General features: G+C 53.8%; 1 protein-coding gene across 1 annotated transcript; it reads left to right on the top strand.

The window, feature by feature from the left end:
* Nucleotides 1-90: 90 nt before the first annotated feature.
* Nucleotides 91-19,934, top strand: MONBRDRAFT_8767 (uncharacterized protein; the record flags this gene model as incomplete). Its single annotated transcript, XM_001746421.1, has 24 exons — nt 91-176; nt 279-340; nt 1,766-1,860; nt 1,939-1,997; nt 2,146-2,239; nt 2,502-2,571; nt 3,413-3,559; nt 5,598-5,783; nt 6,189-6,262; nt 6,515-6,605; nt 8,586-9,264; nt 9,854-10,005; nt 10,102-10,208; nt 10,585-10,975; nt 11,135-11,209; nt 11,592-12,262; nt 12,388-12,644; nt 13,112-13,400; nt 13,519-13,638; nt 14,126-14,863; nt 14,959-15,048; nt 15,714-16,896; nt 16,986-19,690; nt 19,791-19,934. 24 exons carry the CDS (start codon nt 91-93, stop codon nt 19,932-19,934), a joined length of 8,565 nt encoding a protein of 2,854 aa, XP_001746473.1.
* Between the last annotated feature and the right edge of the window lie 49 nt (nt 19,935-19,983).

The raw sequence follows: 19,983 nt of genomic DNA, 5'->3' as shown, positions 1-19,983 counted from the left end.
TGATGGGATGTTGATGTTTTCTTTTTTTTTCTTTTTTTGTGATTTGTGATCATAGCCATGGCTTCAGCTCTGCTGGCACGGGCTAGCACCATGACCGTCGTGCTCACATGGATGAGTTTTGCCCTGTTGCTCGTGTCTGTCCCGATGGTGGAAGCGCGAACGCCAGAGGCCAAAAGGTATGCTGATGCCCAGTCCAACCCAAGACGCGGCCTCCACCACCGAGCAGCTGAGCAGGCTTCGATATATCCTCTGTGTTGATCTCCACTCGCGTTCTGTAGAGCCAATTGTAACTACACGCTGGCCTGCAACGGGCCCATGTGTGGTGATATCTGTGTCCCAGGTTGGTCAATCCAAACGTGCGCGCACAAGTCGATACATGATCCAGCTTGCAAAGCTTCCCAACACCTTTGACCTTTTCTCAAGCATTCGCTGAATGTCAGGTTCGGTTGTCATTGATCCGTGGATCGAAATGGCACTGCAATTCCAGCGCAACTTGCAGATTGATGAACCGCTTGTCAAGCTTCAGCTACCTGGTATCAGTTGCATGAACTAACCCCCCATCGCCACGGCAACGCCACAATCGCTGTTTCACCGATGCTTTGCTTTTTAAAAAACAAATCAGGCACGCACAATAGTGCCATCACGCAGGCAGCTGGGTTTGGCATTGAGATGGACTTTATCGAGGCTAGTTGTCGGTTCGATACGCCTACTTGGTAGACTTGTGACTACCTCTCATGTGGCATGCACGCTGCTTGTGACCAGGCTCTCACCGGGATCCCTCAGTATCAAGGAGATGACCTCGGCGAAGGCGTATGCCAATACCTCAGTCTTTTGGATCAACTGCGCATAGGCTTACGACACTTGGAAATTGACATCAACATGGACGCAGTTGATCACGACATTGTGACGTGCCACTCGCCAGTTCCTCTTCTTGACCCGATGGTAACGATTCAGGTTTGTTCTTGTTCTTTCCTCTCCCTCTTTTCTGGAAAGGGGGAACAGGACAGCGTTGATTGGTTCGCAAGGCGGCAAGGAAACTCAAGCATGAATATGTTCTTTCAACACGCGTGCGTCATTCATGCGGTGATAGATTGAAGAGCAAGCACGGCAGCGGAATATCAGCCTGGAAGGCTTCGACCTGAATCGTCTTTCCTGTCTGGGAACTCGACAAACGTTCAATGAGACGTTGGCAGGCATCAAGGTATGTGGCATATTTGTGCCGTCATCCCGTCATCAAACTGGTCCTTGCCTGTTTTTTTGGGCAGCAGAGGTCTTTTTTCCATCACCAAACTGCTTGCAAATGGCTTTTTTTTTTTGAAGGCTCATGACCTTCATGTGACTGTTGGACCTAATGCTGTTAGACCTGGCTAGATGAGAACCCGGATGAAATTATCATTCTCTACCTGGACACCAAGTTTTTTCCTTCAGAGGCCAATGCGCAACAAGGCTCTTTTGACATGATCGGAGCTTTTGGTGATCGGATTTGGAAGGTGCCACTGTATCTTCTCGCCTATTTATTTTGGCCCTACTTTGCTGTTTTGCCCAATTTTCTCAAGCACGGCAACCAGTTGTTCTGGATTTACTGAATGTACGAAAATGATAATGCCCTGTACCTAGGTGTCTGACGGCAATCCCTTAAACATTACAAAGCGCGAATTTCTTGCGGCAGGTATTATTTTCCCCAGAGCATGCTCATGCTCTTCCAAGCCCATGAAGTACTCAATCTGGCCATGTGTGCCTTTGGTGATTCCTCTGTTATACCCAGGCAAACAAGTGATTTTCGAGGATCATGAGAACGGCTGGCTCCACCCCAAAGACAACGACCCAATTGTCTTTGTCCCCGATCTATGGGTGCACCAGGTGAGCTCGGACCCTCTCTTCCTTCAAATGACAATCCGTTGTCTTCTGATCCTTCGCACAATATTCGTATGTTTGCAGTTTGGAGCTGAGGACTTTCAGGCTTATCCAAATTGCTCGATCCAGGGTGATGACGATTGGTTGGACCTGTCATTTCCGCAACCTCCCAGCAAATCTAGTTCTAGTGCAATCAGTCCTTCTACGTCCTTTGACCATGCCTGTTTAGCCATTGTGCGATCTTCTCATCTGAACAATGGGGGACTCGCTCTTTTTTTGGTGCTTGAATAGGTATGGAAATCGCTTTGTCCGCGCCTTGGACGGCACGTTCAAGGAGGCCGCAACGCGATGCAATGTCAACATTGTCTCTGGGGACTACCAGCAAGTAAGAAGATTTTCAAAGAGTCGTTGAGTCAAAACCGCCCTCGTTCACTGCTGGCTTTCTGGTGTGCAAACAGCCCGACGATATGGTCCATTTTGTCTGGAGCTGGGCAGTGGGTGAACCCGCGTCAAAAACAGGCTGCACCGCAATGCGCAGCGATGGCCGTTGGGTGACCCGAGTATGTCCCATGCACGCGAATGCTCGACTCGACCAAGATGATGCAGGCATGAGCTCATCGTTTGCCAATCACTGTTCTTGTATTCAGAATTGTAGCGATGAGCTCTACTCGAGCTGTCAAGGCGTGGACGACACCATGTGGGTGTTATCAACTGCACGTAAGGTTATAGCCAGGCACAACACGCCGTTGCGTGAGAAGGTCCCATGAGCTCATCCCTTTTCCCTCGAGCGCAGGCACCGCGTACGACGCCAACACCACCTGCCCAAGCGGATATCACTCTGCCCATCCAACGAATGGCTTTGCAAATGCCAAGCTTCGTGATGCTGCCCTTGCACAACCCATTTGGCTACCGGGTGTGACTCCTCCAACATCTCACCTCCTCAACTAGACCCTTTGTACGAGCACGACGCTTCACGTTGCTCGAGATGAAAACAGACTTCTTGTCCCGGCCCCTCTGCTTTAATCCTAGCGAATGAGAGCCCGATTTTGAATATGAAATCGACATGTGAAGTCAGGAAATGCACAAAGTATTGCCATCATGCATGCAGCCATGCAACCAACAACTTGGAAAATGTCAAGCAAAGATCTTCACACCCACGAGCGCGTACACCACGGCAGTTTTGGGTCGTTGGCAGCGCCCGGCTCATTGATGAAAAAGCCGTTCAAAAAAGCTACAACGTCGTTTCTTCATGGCAATGGCCGAGTCAGGCAACAAGGGGAGCCTCCATTGATTCTCTAGCAGGATTATCGAGGTCATTTCAACAAAGATGTTCAGTTGAGTGCACATGTTGCCTTACGAGAAACCTCCAGCCTATTCGCCGAGCTTGGCAGCTCGGAACCAACCGTTGTCAGTTTCTTCTCAGGTAGCTTATCGTCCATTTCGTGTCCCTCTGTTCGCTTGTCGTCATCGGTCTCATTGGGTAGGTCAAAGGTTGGGATTCATGTTATGGTGCCCAGCAATGTCAGTGCTCATCAAGCAGAGGCCAATCTTTGGACAGGCTTGCTGGGTATGCTGCGCAAGGACATGGCCGTCAGCTCGCGACAGCATGAAGAGAAGCTGGAAGAGAAGATCAAAGACACGAAGGCGGATATGCAGAAGATTTTAAACGCGCTGAAGCCGGAAGAACAGTTTGGCTTTGCTGATGGTGTGGAATTGAGGGCATTTTTTGATGGGGCTAGGGAATCAATTGACAGTCACTTGTGAGACGCCACCTCTTGCCTTCAACTCTATGACACTAGAAACGCTAGCCTTGTTTTTTCTTGACAGCGGTGTATCGTTCGCTGTACCTTTGATAGCCCTACACGCCCGTTCATTCGAATTTGCGTACTCAGGATGACCGGGCAAATATCTGCTGTAACGATGCCAAGGTGGGAGATAGGACAAACCTCGCGATCTTGAAGTTGTCGCCACGTAACAGGATTTCCGTCCAACTCGATCAAACTCACTGGTGATTCAGCCAGCAAGCTCTCAGGAAAGCCAGCACTGGCAACTTTATTCTACGCAAAGGCGGACACCATGAGAAGATTGGATCAGAAAGGTTGAGTCAAACATGGACAACCACAGGAGTTGATCGTATCCTGTGATCGATAGCAAAAGGTGCAGGCCATCCTACTTGGCAGAAGCGAAGAACTTTGAGCTTGCTTGTCCTGCCCAAGGATTCTGGAAGACTGGTCAGCTATGGGCCATTCCACAACAAAATGAACAAGAGAGAAGAAAAGTATGCCCATGACCACGTGTCAGTGCATGTGGGCAGATCCACCTGATTAGAGTCCAAAATGAGCTCAGTGCCGGAAAACTCGGCCATGTCCTCGGGTAAAGAGGTAATGTTGTTGTGCGCCAGGCTTAAAACCTCAAGCTTTTGTAAGCGAATCAATCCAGAAGGGATAGCCGAAAGCTTTTTTCAACACAATGATCCCATCAACACGCAAAACGGTTAGCTGTTGCGAGCTTGTGGACACAAATCGAGCAGGAGACATGGGGGATGGTCAAAGCTTGGTTGGCATTGTTCACACCTTGTTGTGGGCGAGATCAACATATTTGAGCCGCGTCATGTCGCGGAAGAAGTCGGGGATCGAAGCAATTTGATTCTGTTGCGGCACAGGTGAGTACAGTAGCAAGTCGGCATGTGAAAGCCCGGCATTTGATCGCCCGGGGCGGAGACGAGACGGAACCGAGGCATTGACATCAGGCTTACATAGGCCAAGTTGAGCGTCTCGAGTTTGACCATACCCACAAATTCCGAGGGCAACGAGGCTAGAAATGGTGCCAAGAAGACACATGGACGATGAGAAGCCGAGGTGATGAGAAGCCTTGGCGACCATCCAACTCATTGTAGGATTTGGCCGTGACTGACTCAATCGGTTGTGGGAGACATCCAGTACACGCAGCGCAGAAAAGCGGCCCATGGAAGGTGGGAGCTGAGGCAACCGATTGTTGCTGAGCGTAAGGGAGCGCAAAGACTCGAGTTGACTCAGTTTGCTGGGTACCTATTGTGATCGAGCGCGACACGTCATCTTGAACGCAGGCTACGTCCAAGGAAAGGCGAACAGAGGCCGAGGAATAGGCGAGAAGGGCCAGGCAGCTCCATTCAAGAACATTTCGGAATGATGGTGATACTTACTTCCTCGAGCTTTAAATCCTGCAGCGCCAGAACGCCTGTTTTGGCAGCATGGTCAATGCGTTGTTGCGCTGCCTTGGAGCCAGACGTTCCCATCTCGCTGGTGCGCACAGATCCCCCAAACTACGGTGCCCAATTGAGGAGTGCACAAGCACTATAGAACCATTTCCACACTGCAAGGTCAGTCCTGATGGGTGCCGGCAGCCCAAACATTGACTGCTGAGGGTCGAGCAGCACCCAAAAAAAAAAAATGAATAACTCACTGCCAAAGCCCTGACAACGCATTGATGCGCTTGGCTTTCTCAAACGCTCGATCTCACTCTCAACTCACTCTCTGTATCTCGATCAAACCTCTCTCTCTCAAACACTCTCTTTCTTTGTCTCTGTCTCTCTCTCTCTCTCAAACTCTCTCTCTCTCTCTCTCTCTCTCTCTAAAACTCTCTAAAACTCTCTCTCTCTAAAACTCTCTCTCTCTCTCTCTCTCTCTCTCAAACTCTCTAAAACTCTCTCTCTACGCTCTCTCTCAAACAAAACTCAATTGTCAGCATGGTATTTTTGGTGGCAGGGCAAGGGAGCATGGGGTGGCGGCAAGCATGGGCTCGCCAGAGTGGGGGCCATGGCCTGAACTGGGTTGGGCGGTTGCGGGGCATGGCGCAGAGCCGAGTGCCTCCGCGGGGAACATGGGACGAGGCTGGACTTTGGGTTCTGCCCAGGGATCAGATACCCAACCTCAACCTCCCTCCATTTGCACGTAAGTGTGCCTCAGGCCTGCCGTGAGGCGACCCTCGCGATTTTCATTCCATGATGCGAACCTTGATGGCCTTTGCACCTCGATGGAGAATCCCTTAGGCCCCCTGCGCGTCTTGTTCCTTGGGAGTGATCAGTTTGCTGCCGCTGTGCTGCGGGGTTTGCTGCCTGCTACGCAAAGTTCGCAAGCCATTGTTGATTTACATGTTCGTGAGTCGCGCTCCTGCAAGGGCTCACGCGCAGCCCTCGCTGGCCGCCCTGTTCGACTCGACCCTACTTCACAAGCAACCCACTCATCACCCCCTTTGTTGCGGTGTGATTGCATTCTTGTACTTTTGGCGTGTTCAGGTTGTAACCGTCCCGCACCCGACCAGAACCCGACGCCGTGTCATCTCCGCTCCGCTGCAAGTGTGTGAGCAGAATGGCCTGCCGTACAGCCTTATTCCACCCAAAAGCAAGACGGCTGATGAAGAGCTGGCACAGGTGCGCTTGTTCAAGCCGGCTGATTCGCAAGGTTGCCGTACTTTGCTGGCTGCTCATGCGGTCCATTTTGGTACATTTCACCTCTTAGCTGGCAACCAGATACGATGTGGGCGTTGTTGTATCGTATGGCCGTCTTCTCAAGGACGACTTTTTGAATGCCTTTCAACTGGTGAGCCCAACGTGCCATGTCCGTGATTTTGACTTTAGCCGCCATGCGAAATAAGAACCGCCGCATCTGACCCGCTCGTGCAGGGCTGCCTCAACGTGCATCCATCACTGCTACCGCGCTATCGCGGCCCGGCGCCCATTCAACATGCAGTCATGAACCGTGACGCCGTCACCGGTAAGTCTCCTTGCTGTCGCCGATCTTTGCCAACCAAACAGCTTTTCTTGTCGCCGGCGCCATTTCCTTAAACAAAATGCCGAAAAGCAAGCTCAAAGGCCATTGTGAATGGTGTCAGGGGTTAGCTTGATCAAGCTTTCCTCCGGCCAATTTGACCATGGTGCCATCATCGCACAGCAAACACATGTTGTTGCGGATCCCCCGCCAACATTTGAACAGCTCGCAGTGCCTCTGGCATGTCGTGCTGCTGCGGTATGTCTCTTGCCGGTGCTCTTGCAATACCAACCCGTTCACTGTGCACAAATGTCAATTTTGTGCCACCTGGTGACAATGTATCTGGTCACAATGCTGTTTGGATAGATGGTTACGGACACTTTGGCTTCATTTGAGAAAACATACGCCGCAGCATGGCCACAGGTGGATCATCTTTGCGACACCTGCAACACCCCTTGTATGGAGCACCGCATTTGACCCATACAAAATGGTTCATTGTAGCAGGGTGATGTCTACGCACCAAGCAAGGCGCCATTGTTTATGAGCAAAAGGCGGCGGGCTGTGGATCCCCATTCAATGAGTGCCGAGGACGTTGAGGCCATGATTCGTGCCTGGGGCCCCGTCTATCTGATGATACAAGGCATCCTCGTTCGACTTGATTGTACGTGCAGATGCGATCGACTGAGTTGGACGTCAACAAACGCTACGTTGCTTATTGTGGCACCAACGCCTGTATTCCCGGTTGCCCGCGGCGTAGATGTCGAAGTCATTCCATCCTCGCTTCTTGAGGAGCAGGTCACGACTGGTGGCTACAAACTCGTGCGAAACGAATTGGTCATTGGCTTAAGCGGCAACACTCAGCTATTGATCAAGGTGGCATCGTCCAGCAAGGTTGGGATTCTGTTCTGAGCACGTTCCACGCCAGCACATTCACTCATTCCCATGCCGTGTTTGCATAGGTGCCGCCGAGCAACCCAGGACGTCTTCTCAGGAGTCATCAACTCGCGCGTGCACAAGCCAGCGGTGCGCTCGCCAAGCCAGTGGCTGACGACTTTTAGGCGGTTTTGCTTGAGATCCAAACGCGATTGCGCTTTGCTTTGGCTCCTTAACCCATGCACATGCTTAGAACAATAGAAATCACAACAAAAATTAGTCATTTAGTCATTTATCAAGGCCGCGTCCTGCGCATGCTCCTTGCGCAATTTCTTGTAGATCACTCGACCCAGTTCCACGCCCTACCAGCCGCAATGGCAGCGACCCCCAGCACCAGCAATGTGGTGCCCCTTCAGGGGCGGCCGAGCCTGGTTCGGCCGTAAGCTGCCTTTACGGTGGGCAGGCCGTGAGAAAAAAAGTAGCGGCAACGACGGTCGTGCGCGCACTTTTGGTGTCAACTTTTAACATCCGATGTAAAATATTTTTCGCTAAATCGTCTCCAGTAATGTCTCATGGTCGTAAGGCCGCCAGAGTAAAATAATCTTTGAAATAGCAGCGTCACAAAATTGGCAAAAATTCAGGGCTACCAACGAGTCAAGTCTCAGACGCATGGCTGCCGGCACGGCAGAGCAAACCCTGAAATACTGACTGCCATATGTACGTGAATGAGCGGTATCTCAATGTAGCACTTTATGAAGGAGAGGTATGTTAACATTATGTCAAAAGTTGTAAAAATCTGGCAAACACAGTGTAGTGGGGTTACATGAGTGACACTCCAACTTTGGCTCTCCTCTTCTCATCTGGTCGCTGCTCTAAAAAAAGAACACGCCATTCACCTATCGCCTTTGGGCTGTCACTGGCTCTCCTGCGGACGGGGAGTGGTACGCGGGTCATCATTGGATCGTTCTGGCGATGGGATGCATTTGGTTTGGAGGCACACAGCGGGGTGATAACTTGGATCGTCATTCGCTGAGTGTATGGGTTGCTTAGCCTCCTGAACGGTATTTTTTGGGCCTGATTCCGAAGATCATCATTGACTCATCCTCATTACAGGATCGGGCAGCTCCGGCACAGCCGCCATGGCGGTTCGTGGCCGAGGCATCGAGGTAATGCAGCACGCGGCGCTGGGTGGGCAGGACCTTTCAAATCCGCTGCTTGATTGCACGCTCGGCTTGGCGGCTGTGTCCTCGAGTGCTTCCCTGTCCGCGCCTGATGTCGCACCACGCACGGATGGCCTTGCGAGCAGCGCCTCGTCCGGCGTTTCCACCGCCAACACGCTTCTGCAAGCAACATCGCTGACAGCAACGACTGATGTTCGCAGCCTGCACCATCCAACTGCAGTGCTTACGTCTGTATCCCAGCCCTCTGAGGCAGCGCCCAGTACGCATTGTCAACAAGCGCCGGGGTTTCTGCAGGGTCACGTCTTTGCCATTGAGAAGACCACGCAAACTCCCAGCAATGTCCTTCGAGATATCAAGCAGGCCATTGTGCAGCAGGGTGGTGTTGTCAGTGGTGACGTTCGCCCCAGCTTGACAGCTGTTGTGGTGCTCGAGACCAACGCCGCCTCGGTTTTGGCGCGGCCCGGTTTCAAGCTTCGCAACGCTTTCAAGTATCAAGTTCCGGTTGTTTTGGCGTCTTACATCACTGCCTGTGTGTCGCGGGGTGCGTTGCTACCCATGGCTCCTTACCGTTTACACGCACCAAACAGCGCCGAGAGCCAAGGCCAGCCTAGGTGCGTCAATTGTGAGCCCAGAATTTGCCTCGCCCAATGTATGCCCGAGTCATACTGCTGTCATGAGGCCACGAACGCGTAGAGGCGTGGCTGCAGCCCACTGTCATTTGCTCATAGTACCCCATGCTGAAAAGCAGCTTTGCCCATCCCGAAGGTGCTTTGGATCGGTCGCTAAAGCGCGTGTCTAATGGCGCCTTCACCGAACCCCCGTCCGAAGCGGTGTGTACTGCCCGCAACTCTTGAAGCTCGGTGCAGGCCATCTCTGACATTTTGACGTGGGCAATGCTATCAGGTGGACGTGGCTGGCGCTTTTCGTCCTTTGGAGAATGACGACGGCCGTTATGCTGTCGTGCAAACGGCTGACTTTATGTGCACTGGCACGCAACAACAGCAATGTCATATCGAACTTCAGGTATCAATGTTCATCTTCCCCCTTTTTTTGTCTTGGCCATTGATCTCAGGTGATCAAATTCTCCTGCCCTCACGTGGATGGTCCTTGCGCGCACTCAATGCTGCTTACGGTGAGCAAGGCACTGGAGCCTTCAACGGAGTCATCAAAGGAGTCATCCGATAATCCGGCAATGTATAGGGTATATATGGAGGAGCATGTGGTCGTCGACTCTGAGGATGTGCGCAGCGTGCGCGTGTCACAACCTTCTGCTGCCGCGGATGCCTTGCGGCTCTTTGAGGCTCTTTTGCGCTCGACGTCCCTGGAGCGCATCTTTTGTCCAGTCGTTGAGGGTACGTCTCAAAGGACAGCTGCGGCGCCGGGTTTTCGTTTTGCCATACCCATCTGACTTGTGCGCATGACGCTGAGCACAGGTCTGGGTTCCAAAGGCTTCCTTCGGGATGTCAACGCTGCCTTTGCTGGGCTGGCGACTCGCTTGCAGAGCAAGCCCACTCGCCGTGCTGTGATTGCAGCGTATGCGGCTGCACATGCCAAGGTGACTCAATCGGCATTTCTCGTCCCAAGCCTCTCTTGGCCTTTGCTCTCGTCATCACAGCACGGACCTTGACTCTCATTCTTCACACGTTCTAACGACCCTTGTTCACACACTCGCGCCATAGCTTTGTTCTTTAAGGGACAGAGGCGCGCACTTGCATTTAGAAGATGTGGATACTGCCGAAGGTCTACTTTTGCAAATCAAAGCATTGCTTGACGCGCCTGCAGAGCACACCGAGGTACGGTGTTCGACTGCTAGGGCAGGAACCTGTTCAAACCTTGAAAAGCCGTCCCCCCCAAAGTGTGGTTATTCTCTTATTCTTTTCTGTGTACCATGTGCCTGCTCATCATCGCGTTTTGACCCCAAACCTTTTTAGGATGCATGCAATCTGTTTGCCAAGTTCGTGCACCAGCTGCACGTGAGCCAGCCCGACGTGGCGAGCTCTGCGTGGAGTACACAACAGGGGCGTCAGCTGTTGGGGGAGGCGGAGACCATGTGCCGCGTGCTGCGCGACTTTGTGTTGAGCAGCGAGGCGGGAGGCCAGCAAGGAAGCCACCTACCAGCGCCAGAAGCTGTTGACAACGACGAGGCTGCACTTTTGCGTGTTGGTCGGATGCTTGCATGCAACTTGGAGCTGCTCGAGTCAAATGCAACATCAACACACCGAAGCTGGATCACGGAGCAGTGTGCTGAGGCAACAACGTCCATCGGCCTGACTCTGCGTAGTATTCATCGCGTGGCGCGACCCGGTCAGCCATGGGCACCAGGTAGGCATTGCCGTGCGTTGCCCTTGCCCTCCTTGAGAGCTGGAGATATAATCTTTAGTTTGATGATGATGACAACTCTTTGTGATGCTTGCTAGGATGTGGGAATAGCCGCCTTTTGTTTCACGGCACTCCAGCTTGTAATGCCTTTGGCATTCTCAGCCGGGGCCTTCAACTCCCGAAGGTTGTGGTCGAACAACTTCAAGGTCAACAGCGTCGCCCGGGACGCCTTGGCCAGTAAGTTTGTATCGCTGGTACATGTTGATGAGGCGTGGCCCTGACAAAAATCTGTTTTTGGGACATTGCATCGATAGGGGCATCTATTTTGCGTCTGATCCTGGCGTCTCTCTTCAGTATTGTGACGATCGGAGTGGCGATGTCTTCTTGTTTGTCTGCGAAGTGGCACTAGGCTCCACGTTTGCAGCGGATTCAGAGCTACCACACCTTGTGCAAGCCCCTTATGGTGCGCAGGTTTTGAAGACTATTCGCTCGTTCCTCCGCCTGCCCTTTGGCATCCTGATTTGGATTAGACATCATTCTTGGTGCAAATGTGTCAGTGCCATTGCATGCACCTCATAGCTATATCTGAAAACGTTCCAATGTGCCCAACATATTTTAGGTTTTGACTCTGTGCGTTCGCAGTCACGCCGCGAGAATCCAAGCTCGGCTTTTGATGACGAGGAATTCGTCGTATATGCCACACGACAACATCGCGTTCTTTACGTTTTGCATTTGAGCGGCCCGCAGTCTCGCCCTGATCGTGTTTCAATGCGCCCTCAATCTGAACTGGTGCAAGCGACCAACAAGCCCGAGCTTTCGTCCGCAGCAGCACCAACCACTGCACCCGCTCAAGTATCGTCAACGATGGCTCAAACCAAGATTGAGTGGGAGCTCCCGCTGTCTCATCGGACAGCGCTCGTATTAGTACCTTGCGCCGAGGCGGCGGAGCGCATTCAGGCCATTCGGCGCATTCATGACGCATCGCATGTCGATTTGTGGCCAGCGCACATCACGCTGGCTTACCCATTTGTACAGCCCGAACAAGTGCCAGACGCCGTGCGTGTGCTACAGAGGCACCTGACTGGTTCCAAGGGTGTTGTGCCCTTTCAGCTGCATTTGACACAGGTGGGGGCTTTCAATCAGCGGAAGCGTGGGTTTGTGCACTACCTGGCTCCGGCAAACGGCGATACGATCCAGCACCTTTATCAAGCCATCGGCGATGCACTTGGTTCAGATGTGGTGCAGCCCGGCAATTTCAAACCCCACCTTACCGTTGGTCGGCGCAACAAGGTTCGAGCACTCGTTCTGTGAGGAGCCAGATGTGTAGAGTAAGCAGCACCTTCAAAAGAGCTGGGATGCGATTTGGTGCTGAGCCTTGGTGTTTTTGTTCTTGGGAACAATTTGGTTTTATTTAGACGGATTTGACGACGTCGCTGCACGCGCTGCTGGCTGACCTGCCAGCTTCTCGTGTGAGCAAACTGTTGGTGTTGCAACGCGAACACAACAAGGATCCCATGCAGGTTGTGGCCGAGATTTCATTGGCCCAGCAGCAGGTGCATGGACCGCCCGTCCATTCCACAGAGGGCGGTCACGTTCACGGACATGGGACAGCGGTACCGTTGCTGCATTCGCGTTTGTCTGCTGCATCTTCAGACGGTGCTGCTACAACTTTGTAAGCTCTAGTTTACCAGCTACGCGCTTCTCATTGGGCACAGCTCGGCTCGTGTGTGTCGTGTCGTGTCGTGTCGTGTCGTGTCGTGTTGTGTCGTGTCGTGTTGTGTCGTGTCGTGTTGTGTCGTGTCGTGTTGTGTCGTGTCGTGTTGTGTCGTGTCGTGTTGTGTCGTGTCGTGGTCGTGTCGTGTCGTGTCGTGTCGTGTCGTGTCGTGTCGTGTCGTGTCGTGTCGTGTCGTGTCGTGTCGTGTGTCTCGCCCGTGTTTTATTTTGACACGGTCTCGACTTCTTAGTTTGACTCTCTTTGGTTCTTCCATTTGCCCATCGTATTTGATGTTCAATGAGACATGCCAAGGACCGCTTCCTCTGCATGGTTGTCAAAAAAAAAGCCAATTTGTTGTCCTGGCAAGGTCCCGCCTTGATGAATGGCGCGTGTTGGGCTGACGCGCCCGTCTTGCATTGCTCCAGGCGAGAGGACGTTGAAAAGTTGCTGCATCTGGTAGACCCGCTCGACGCCGTTCAAGCTGGCCTGCAAAGCCAGGATGGCAGTTTGATGGGCCTAACTTCGGTCCATGTGCGCGGGCACGTTGTGGACATGGTGGCACGTTGTGTTCTCTTTCAACAATACCAAAATAGCTCGAATCTCCCGGTGGAAGCGAAATACGTCTTCCCCTTGGACGAATCAGCCACCGTGTGTGGATTTGAGGCCTTTATTGGACATAAGCACATTGTGGCCCGTGTAAAGGAAAAAGAGCAGGTCAGCACTTTTGTGCCGCTGGCCCCATTGCGCCTGCAAGTGTGCCGCCACCAAGGCAGATGCTGCAGTAGCAGTTGCTGCCGCTCATGTTGCTTTTGCATATTATTGCTTTTGCTAGGCTCGCCGCGAGTACAAGGCTGCTGTTGCCGCCGGCGATGGTGCCTATCTGATGGAAGAAGACGAGAAGGCACCCAATGTTTTCACCGTGGCCGTGGGTAACATTCCACCCCACACTCAGGTGCGAGTCATAGCTTTGGAGACAGTAGTAGCTCTGAAGCCGACAGATGTTTTATTGATTGTTGTTGATTGATATTTGACAGTTTCCAACATTCCAGAGCGTGCGTCGCTAATGGGTGAATTGTGCCAGGTGGTGATCAAAATCATCTTTCTCATGGAGCTGGGTGTTCAAGGACACGATGTGCTCTTTCGCCTTCCGAAAGCAGTTACTCCTGAAACCATGGACACGGCATTGGATCAAGCCCTGCAGACCACGACAGCCTCTGTGTGGGACTCTCAAGGCCTGAGTGACCAACCTTTTACCTTGGAGCTGGCTTTTCGCATGTCCGATGTTGTTCAAAACATCTTCTCTCCCACCCATGCGCTGCTTCTCGAGGTATGTAGCTTGTTGATGTTTTTTTTTTGTTTTTTTTTTTCAAGTGATGAAATACCCAAGTATATGGACGCAACACATCAATCATCCACAAAACAAAAATATTCTGTTGTAGAGCAAAATTGTGGGGCCCATGGCTAGTGTACGCTTGGGCGGAGTTGCTGGCCTTGGCGCTGATGGCTTTGCCGTGCATTTGCGCGTGGCCAACGTTCACATTCCACGCATGTGGGTTGAAGATGATCCCGTGCGTGGCACCCGAGCATGCATGCTGGCCTTCTATCCTGATTTTGATCTTGGATCGCAAAGCGTGGATGCCCTGCATCTGGTCGTGGACATGTCTTGCTCCATGGCGGAGGTCGAGCAAGAGGTCAAGCAGATGGCCGCTCTGGTCGTCAAACTGCTTGACTCACACATGCGTTTCAATATCACTGCTTTTGGCGACACCGCTGACACATTGTTTGGTGAATTTCAACCAGCTACAATGGAAAACATCACCAGCGCACTCGGTTTGTTGGCTTCCCTGCGTGCTACTCTGGGCACGACGCACGTTCTGCCACCGCTTTGTAACAGCGCTCGGCTGAACGTCGATCTTGGACGGAGGACTGCTGTGGTGCTATTCTCTGATGGCCAGTTTACAGAGACTGCAAAACTTGTTGCAACACTCGAGTCAAATGCACAGCCCATCTATGTCGTTGGTCTGGGCAAACCGTGCCAGCGCTCGGCATTGATTGATCTGGCTCGCAGCACTGGTGGTGCTACGCTGTTTCCTGAGTTGAAGCGTCGGTCCACGTGGGCACCTCTGTTAAAAGACTTCTTGGTGTGCGCACAACAACCAAGTCTTTCTGATGTTCAGGTGCGTTTGAGCATATTTGCTATCCACAGTTCTTTGGTTTACGCAATGAAACACACTACGCTGAGTTGTGGCGATTGGGTTCTTCTTTGTTTCAGGTGGACTGGCACTGCTTCAACGACGCCGATCGCCAAGCCATCCGCCAAGCTCCTGCTCGCTTCACCTCCGCCCACAACGGCGTGCGACAGGTTTGTATTTGGCCGCTTAGCGCACAGTCTGTTGTACCGGCGAGGGGGTGCCGGCATGTGCCTTGTTGGAGATAGACTCGTGGGCTCATCATACTGCATGATAAATTGCCGACCTTATCTGCCTCAGCTGGTTTACGGATTTGCGGCCAATTGCACCTCGGCTACGTTGTCGGCGCGGTTGGGCCAGCGTGAGCTGCACACCATCGTGTCATGTAGTGAGCTCCAGGCAACCAAAGGCTCATTGCTGCACTCATTGACTGGTCAGACAGCCACCGCCCCCGTTAGCTCGATCCCAATCACTCGATTCACGACACCGGTGCCTGTCACTTGAATCGTGGACAATGATATTCTTTTCCTCACCTGCTGGCGTGCTCCTCGTTTGCTCTTGGATTGGTCTTCGGGCCAATGATGGATACAGCTCGTGCACTTTTACGTGACTGGGCCTCGGGTCAGCTGGCTGGTGATGCAGCTCAGCACTCAGCCCGAAAAGCTCAGGAGCGTCCTCATATGATTAACATGAGCATTGATTTTGGCATTGTGACGGACATGACTAGCTTTGTGGCTGTGGAAGAGCGTACAGTGCGTTCATTCGCGCCCTTTGTGCGCCCATTGCATGCAAAGGCTTTTTTTCGTTGCGGTAACCAGCTCACAATCCCAACTCGCAGGCAGAGGAGAAGGCTGGGAAAGCCGTGTTCAAGCGCGTCGATCTTTCAGCTTTACTTGAGCAGCATGCCGTTGACGAGCTTGTTACAGTGCCGTATCCTGAGCCACCCGCTCTCGTCGAGACGGTACGTCGAATTTTGTCTGGAAAACCGACAAGTTGGAAAGCAGGCACAGGTTCATCTGATCTCATGTCCATGCCTGCGTCGCTAATCCGCTCGACACTACAGCTGAAGCACCAGCGCAAGTTGCAGGCGCTGGCTCTAGAGGCGGAAAGTGCCATGCATACAAATATTATGCGCTCAAAACTGTTGGTGCAAGAACTTCAACCAGAGTTGGAGCAGCGACCGCTCTTTAGCGAAGAGCGACTCCGCTGCGCGAGCACCCTCATTTACTTGGCCGAAGATAGCGGCTGGGGAGATGAGACCTTAATGTCTTTGCTTCAGCACCAAGAATTTTACCTTCATATGGTGGTAGACCAGTCAGAGTTGCTGCCACCAGCATTTGCTCACCTGGCTGTGAGTGCCCAGGAAGCCCTTCATCAGCTGCTTGACCTGGCTGAAATGGAGCAGGCACAAGAGGAAACAAGTGGTGCCAGTGACTTGTGCGTGGCATTGCGTGCCAGCGCACAGAACCTTGATCTTGGTGGAGGGACGGATGTGAGTGACGGTGTTGGAGTGCCCATCGTGGTTGACGTGGGGCACAGTGAGGTCAAAGCTGGCTTTGCAGGCCAAGAGGCGCCACGTGCCGTGTTCCGAACGGCCATCGGCCGTCCACGCCACCAAGGTGTGATGGTGGGCATGGGCCAAAAAGATAGCTATGTTGGAGACGAGGCCATGGCCAAGCGGGGCATCCTCACCATGTCCAGCCCTTTTGGACCTCCTCGCCCATCACGGTCGCTTCCTAAAAGGGCATCGCTAAAAGAGAAGAATGCAAAGAAGGTTGTGCGTCAGAGGATAGCGGCAGTGCTTCAGCGAGCCGACAGCCTTGATGACTTGCCAGCACCGACAGAAACTTCAACCGCAGCGTTTCGCTTGACCGACTCGCGTAGCGATGATGCACCCATGGCACCGCCAGCGCCCAAGGCTGCCCCGGCGCCTGCCCGTGCAGCGTTTCGCCTGACTGACTCGCGTAGCGATGATGCATCCATGGCACCGCCAGCGCCCAAGGCTGCCCCAGCGCCTGCCCGTGCAGCGTTTCGCCTGACCGACTCGCGCAGCGATGATGCACCCATGGCACCGCCAGTGCCAGCTGCCCCAGCGTCTGCAACCGTGCAGCGTTTCGCTTGACCGACTCGCGTAGCGATGATGCACCCATGGCACCGCCAGCGCCCAAGGCTGCCCCGGCGCCTGCCCGTGCAGCGTTTCGCCTGACCGACTCGCGCAGCGATGATGCATCCATGGCACCGCCAGCGTCCAAGGCTGCCCCAGCGCCTGCCCGTGCAGCGTTTCGCTTGACCGACTCGCGCAGCGATGATGCACCCATGGCACCGCCAGCGTCCAAGGCTGCCCCAGCGCCTGCCCGTGCAGCGTTTCGCCTGACCGACTCGCGCAGCGATGATGCACCCATGGCACCGCCAGCGTCCAAGGCTGCCCCGGCGTCTGCCCGTGCAGCGTTTCGCTTGACCGACTCGCGCAGCGATGATGCGCCCATGGCACCAGCTGTGGCTCAACCCAAGCGCATGTCTCAGCTTGCAGCGCCTGCACCGCCACCACCGCCATCACCATCGCCGCAAAGCGCCTTTAATACTCGGGGTCGGGGGAGAGGTCGAGGTCGAGGTGCTGGTGCTGGTGCTGGTGCTTTGCGGACGAACGCGGCAGGACAAGGCTCTGTTGCACCCGCAGCAGCGGGTGGCCCCCAACCAGAGCAAGTTTCGGCGGCAGATCGCTCATTAAATCTCATCGCCACGCGCGTGGCCACCGAGCCGGCGCCACCGCCGCCACCCGGCGTCAATTCGAATCCCGTGCCTCAGCTCAAATCAGTACTAGGCACGACTTCTCGTAAAACTCCACTTGAGTTCAAGCGCAAGCCTTGTAAAAAGAGTGCAACGCCGGTCACCGGCGAGCATGGTCGGGGTGGCGACAACTTCCTTTCAGAAGCCCAATTATACGGTGCAGGTGCAGTGGCTGCTGCGGCAGCAGCTCCTGGAGGAGGTGGAGTGGCGCACAACAACCTGGTGGAAAGCGAGGAGAGCGAGGATGAGGACATGGGCGCCTTTGATCTCTTCGGAAATCTCAACGAAGAGCTGGCGGAGTCTTCATCTGATAGGCCTGCCACAGAAGCGTCTCAGCTGGCTGCCTCGCTATCCAGTCGTTTGATGATGAATCGGAATTCAGGGCCGACATCTGTCAAGCGCCTCTCGAGCCCACAGTACAACATCAAGACTGAGCTGGTGGCAAGCGTGAATGAGGCTGACGACGACGACGACTCTGATAGCGACGGCTCGGAAAACAGTGAGTGGAGTTCTTCATCAAATGCTAGCATCGCAACGACTGGCGTGATCAACGAGCAGCCAGTTGCTAGCACAGAGGCACTTGTGTTTTCCAACCCTTACCGCAAGCCGGCACATGCGCCAGTGATTCAGCAACAGCAGCAGCAACAGCAACAACAACAGCAACAGCAACATCAACAGCAACAGCAGCAGCAACAGCAACAACAGCAAGAGCAGCTGGCGTGCCGCTTGCGGGAACTTTCCGTGGGCATTGGCTGTGTCTCTGGTCTGGTGCTACCTCTCGACGGTCCAAAGGAGGTTGAGTTTTTCCTCGACCCCAACCGTGGCAAAAAGCCTTGCATTGCTCTCACTCTGTGGCGAGGTGAAGCTGGTACCGTGCTCGGCAATGTGCCCGTGGTCACAGAGTATCTGATTGTTCATGATCAGCAAACAACCGTCAACTTTCGCTTTTTCGTGTCCCCACTTGGCCTGCAAATTGGCGGACCTTGCGTCGTGGAAGACCGCATCGACTATCTTTCGCGGTCTAGACCACGACTCCTCGCGAGCTGGGCCGACATGGAGGCTGCCCGTGGGTCAGGGCCGGCACACCCTGCTGCTTTTCAGTTGACGCAACTATTGTCGACCTATGCTAAACAGTATCGATGCTTGGGTTCAGAGGTCACGATGGGTCGGCCTGTGGTTGGTCCTATCACGCTGCAGGGCCATTCGCGTTCGCAGATTGAAGCTCAGCTTGAGGCAGCCATGCTGGCATCGGGTGGTCCAGCCGTTGCCTTTTTGCCCTTACACGCCGGATTTGCGTTTGTGGCGGTGGAGGCGTCCGGTGATGTGCGGCGTGGTATGCTACGCACGACGGACGCGGTGTACTTTCGAGCATCTGATACCTTTCCCTCTCTAAAAGCCGCCTTGGAGTACTACGCAGTTCATCGTGTCCCTGGCTTGGACTCTGCCCTCTGCCAGTATCGTTTTGCCGGCGAAGACACCTGGCAAGTGCTGCAACCTCCTCCCCACCCAACCCGGGACCTTGCCTTTGAACTGCAAGCCATCGTGGAAGCTGGTCAAGAGCCCAGTGCTTGCTGGGCCTATTCGGACACCGAGGAGGAGCTTGGGGAACCGGAGGAATTCAACGCCACCGACCAAGAAGCGAGTGTGATGGCCTCAAGCCCTATCGGCACCAATCTGCCCGTGACAACCCTTGCAGCGCCATGGCTGGCTTTCAATGATGCAGTCGTGGCGTGGGCATCTGCTCCAATCATCACAGGCCGCGGCCACAGCTGGCTACTTGGCGTTGTGCAACAGCTGCTCGGCGAATTGGCTCACCCACAACCCGGGCCGCTCCTGGCCAAGCTTTCGCAACCCCCCAGTCGTGGTGATGCATCTCACACCAGTGTCAGGTCTTTGCCGCCACCGCCACACCCTGTGGACGAGGCTATATTGGCGTGGGAAATGGAACGGGTCACCGGTATGCACGGCGCACCGCGCTCCGTGAGCGCCAAGACTCAAGAATATTTTATTCAACTCTGTCGCTTGACGGTATGTCTCACGCCTGATTGCTCGCACAGAACCAGGGTGAAGGGAGCTTGACTTTCGTGCTTACCTTCGCCTCGCCCATTTTCAACCGGTGATCAATTAGGAAACCGACGGGACTGCGTTGCCACCACCGCCGGCGCTTGCCCGGCAAGCCGGGTTGAACGTCAACCCCTCTGAGATATGGATATTGGCACGCATAGTCCAATGGGGACTGGCCACACAGCAAACTGTCAAAGACGTAATCTGATCGTGTTTATGTGTCATGGATTGTCATCACGTGCGCAACCCAATTGTCA

The sequence above is a fragment of the Monosiga brevicollis genome, genomic scaffold (genome assembly GCF_000002865.3).
Source record: "Monosiga brevicollis MX1 MONBRscaffold_12 genomic scaffold, whole genome shotgun sequence".
Classification (NCBI taxonomy): Eukaryota; class Choanoflagellata; order Craspedida; family Salpingoecidae; genus Monosiga; species Monosiga brevicollis.
Note: the sequence above shows the minus strand (reverse complement) of the source record. Positions and strands in the feature narration are given on the sequence as shown.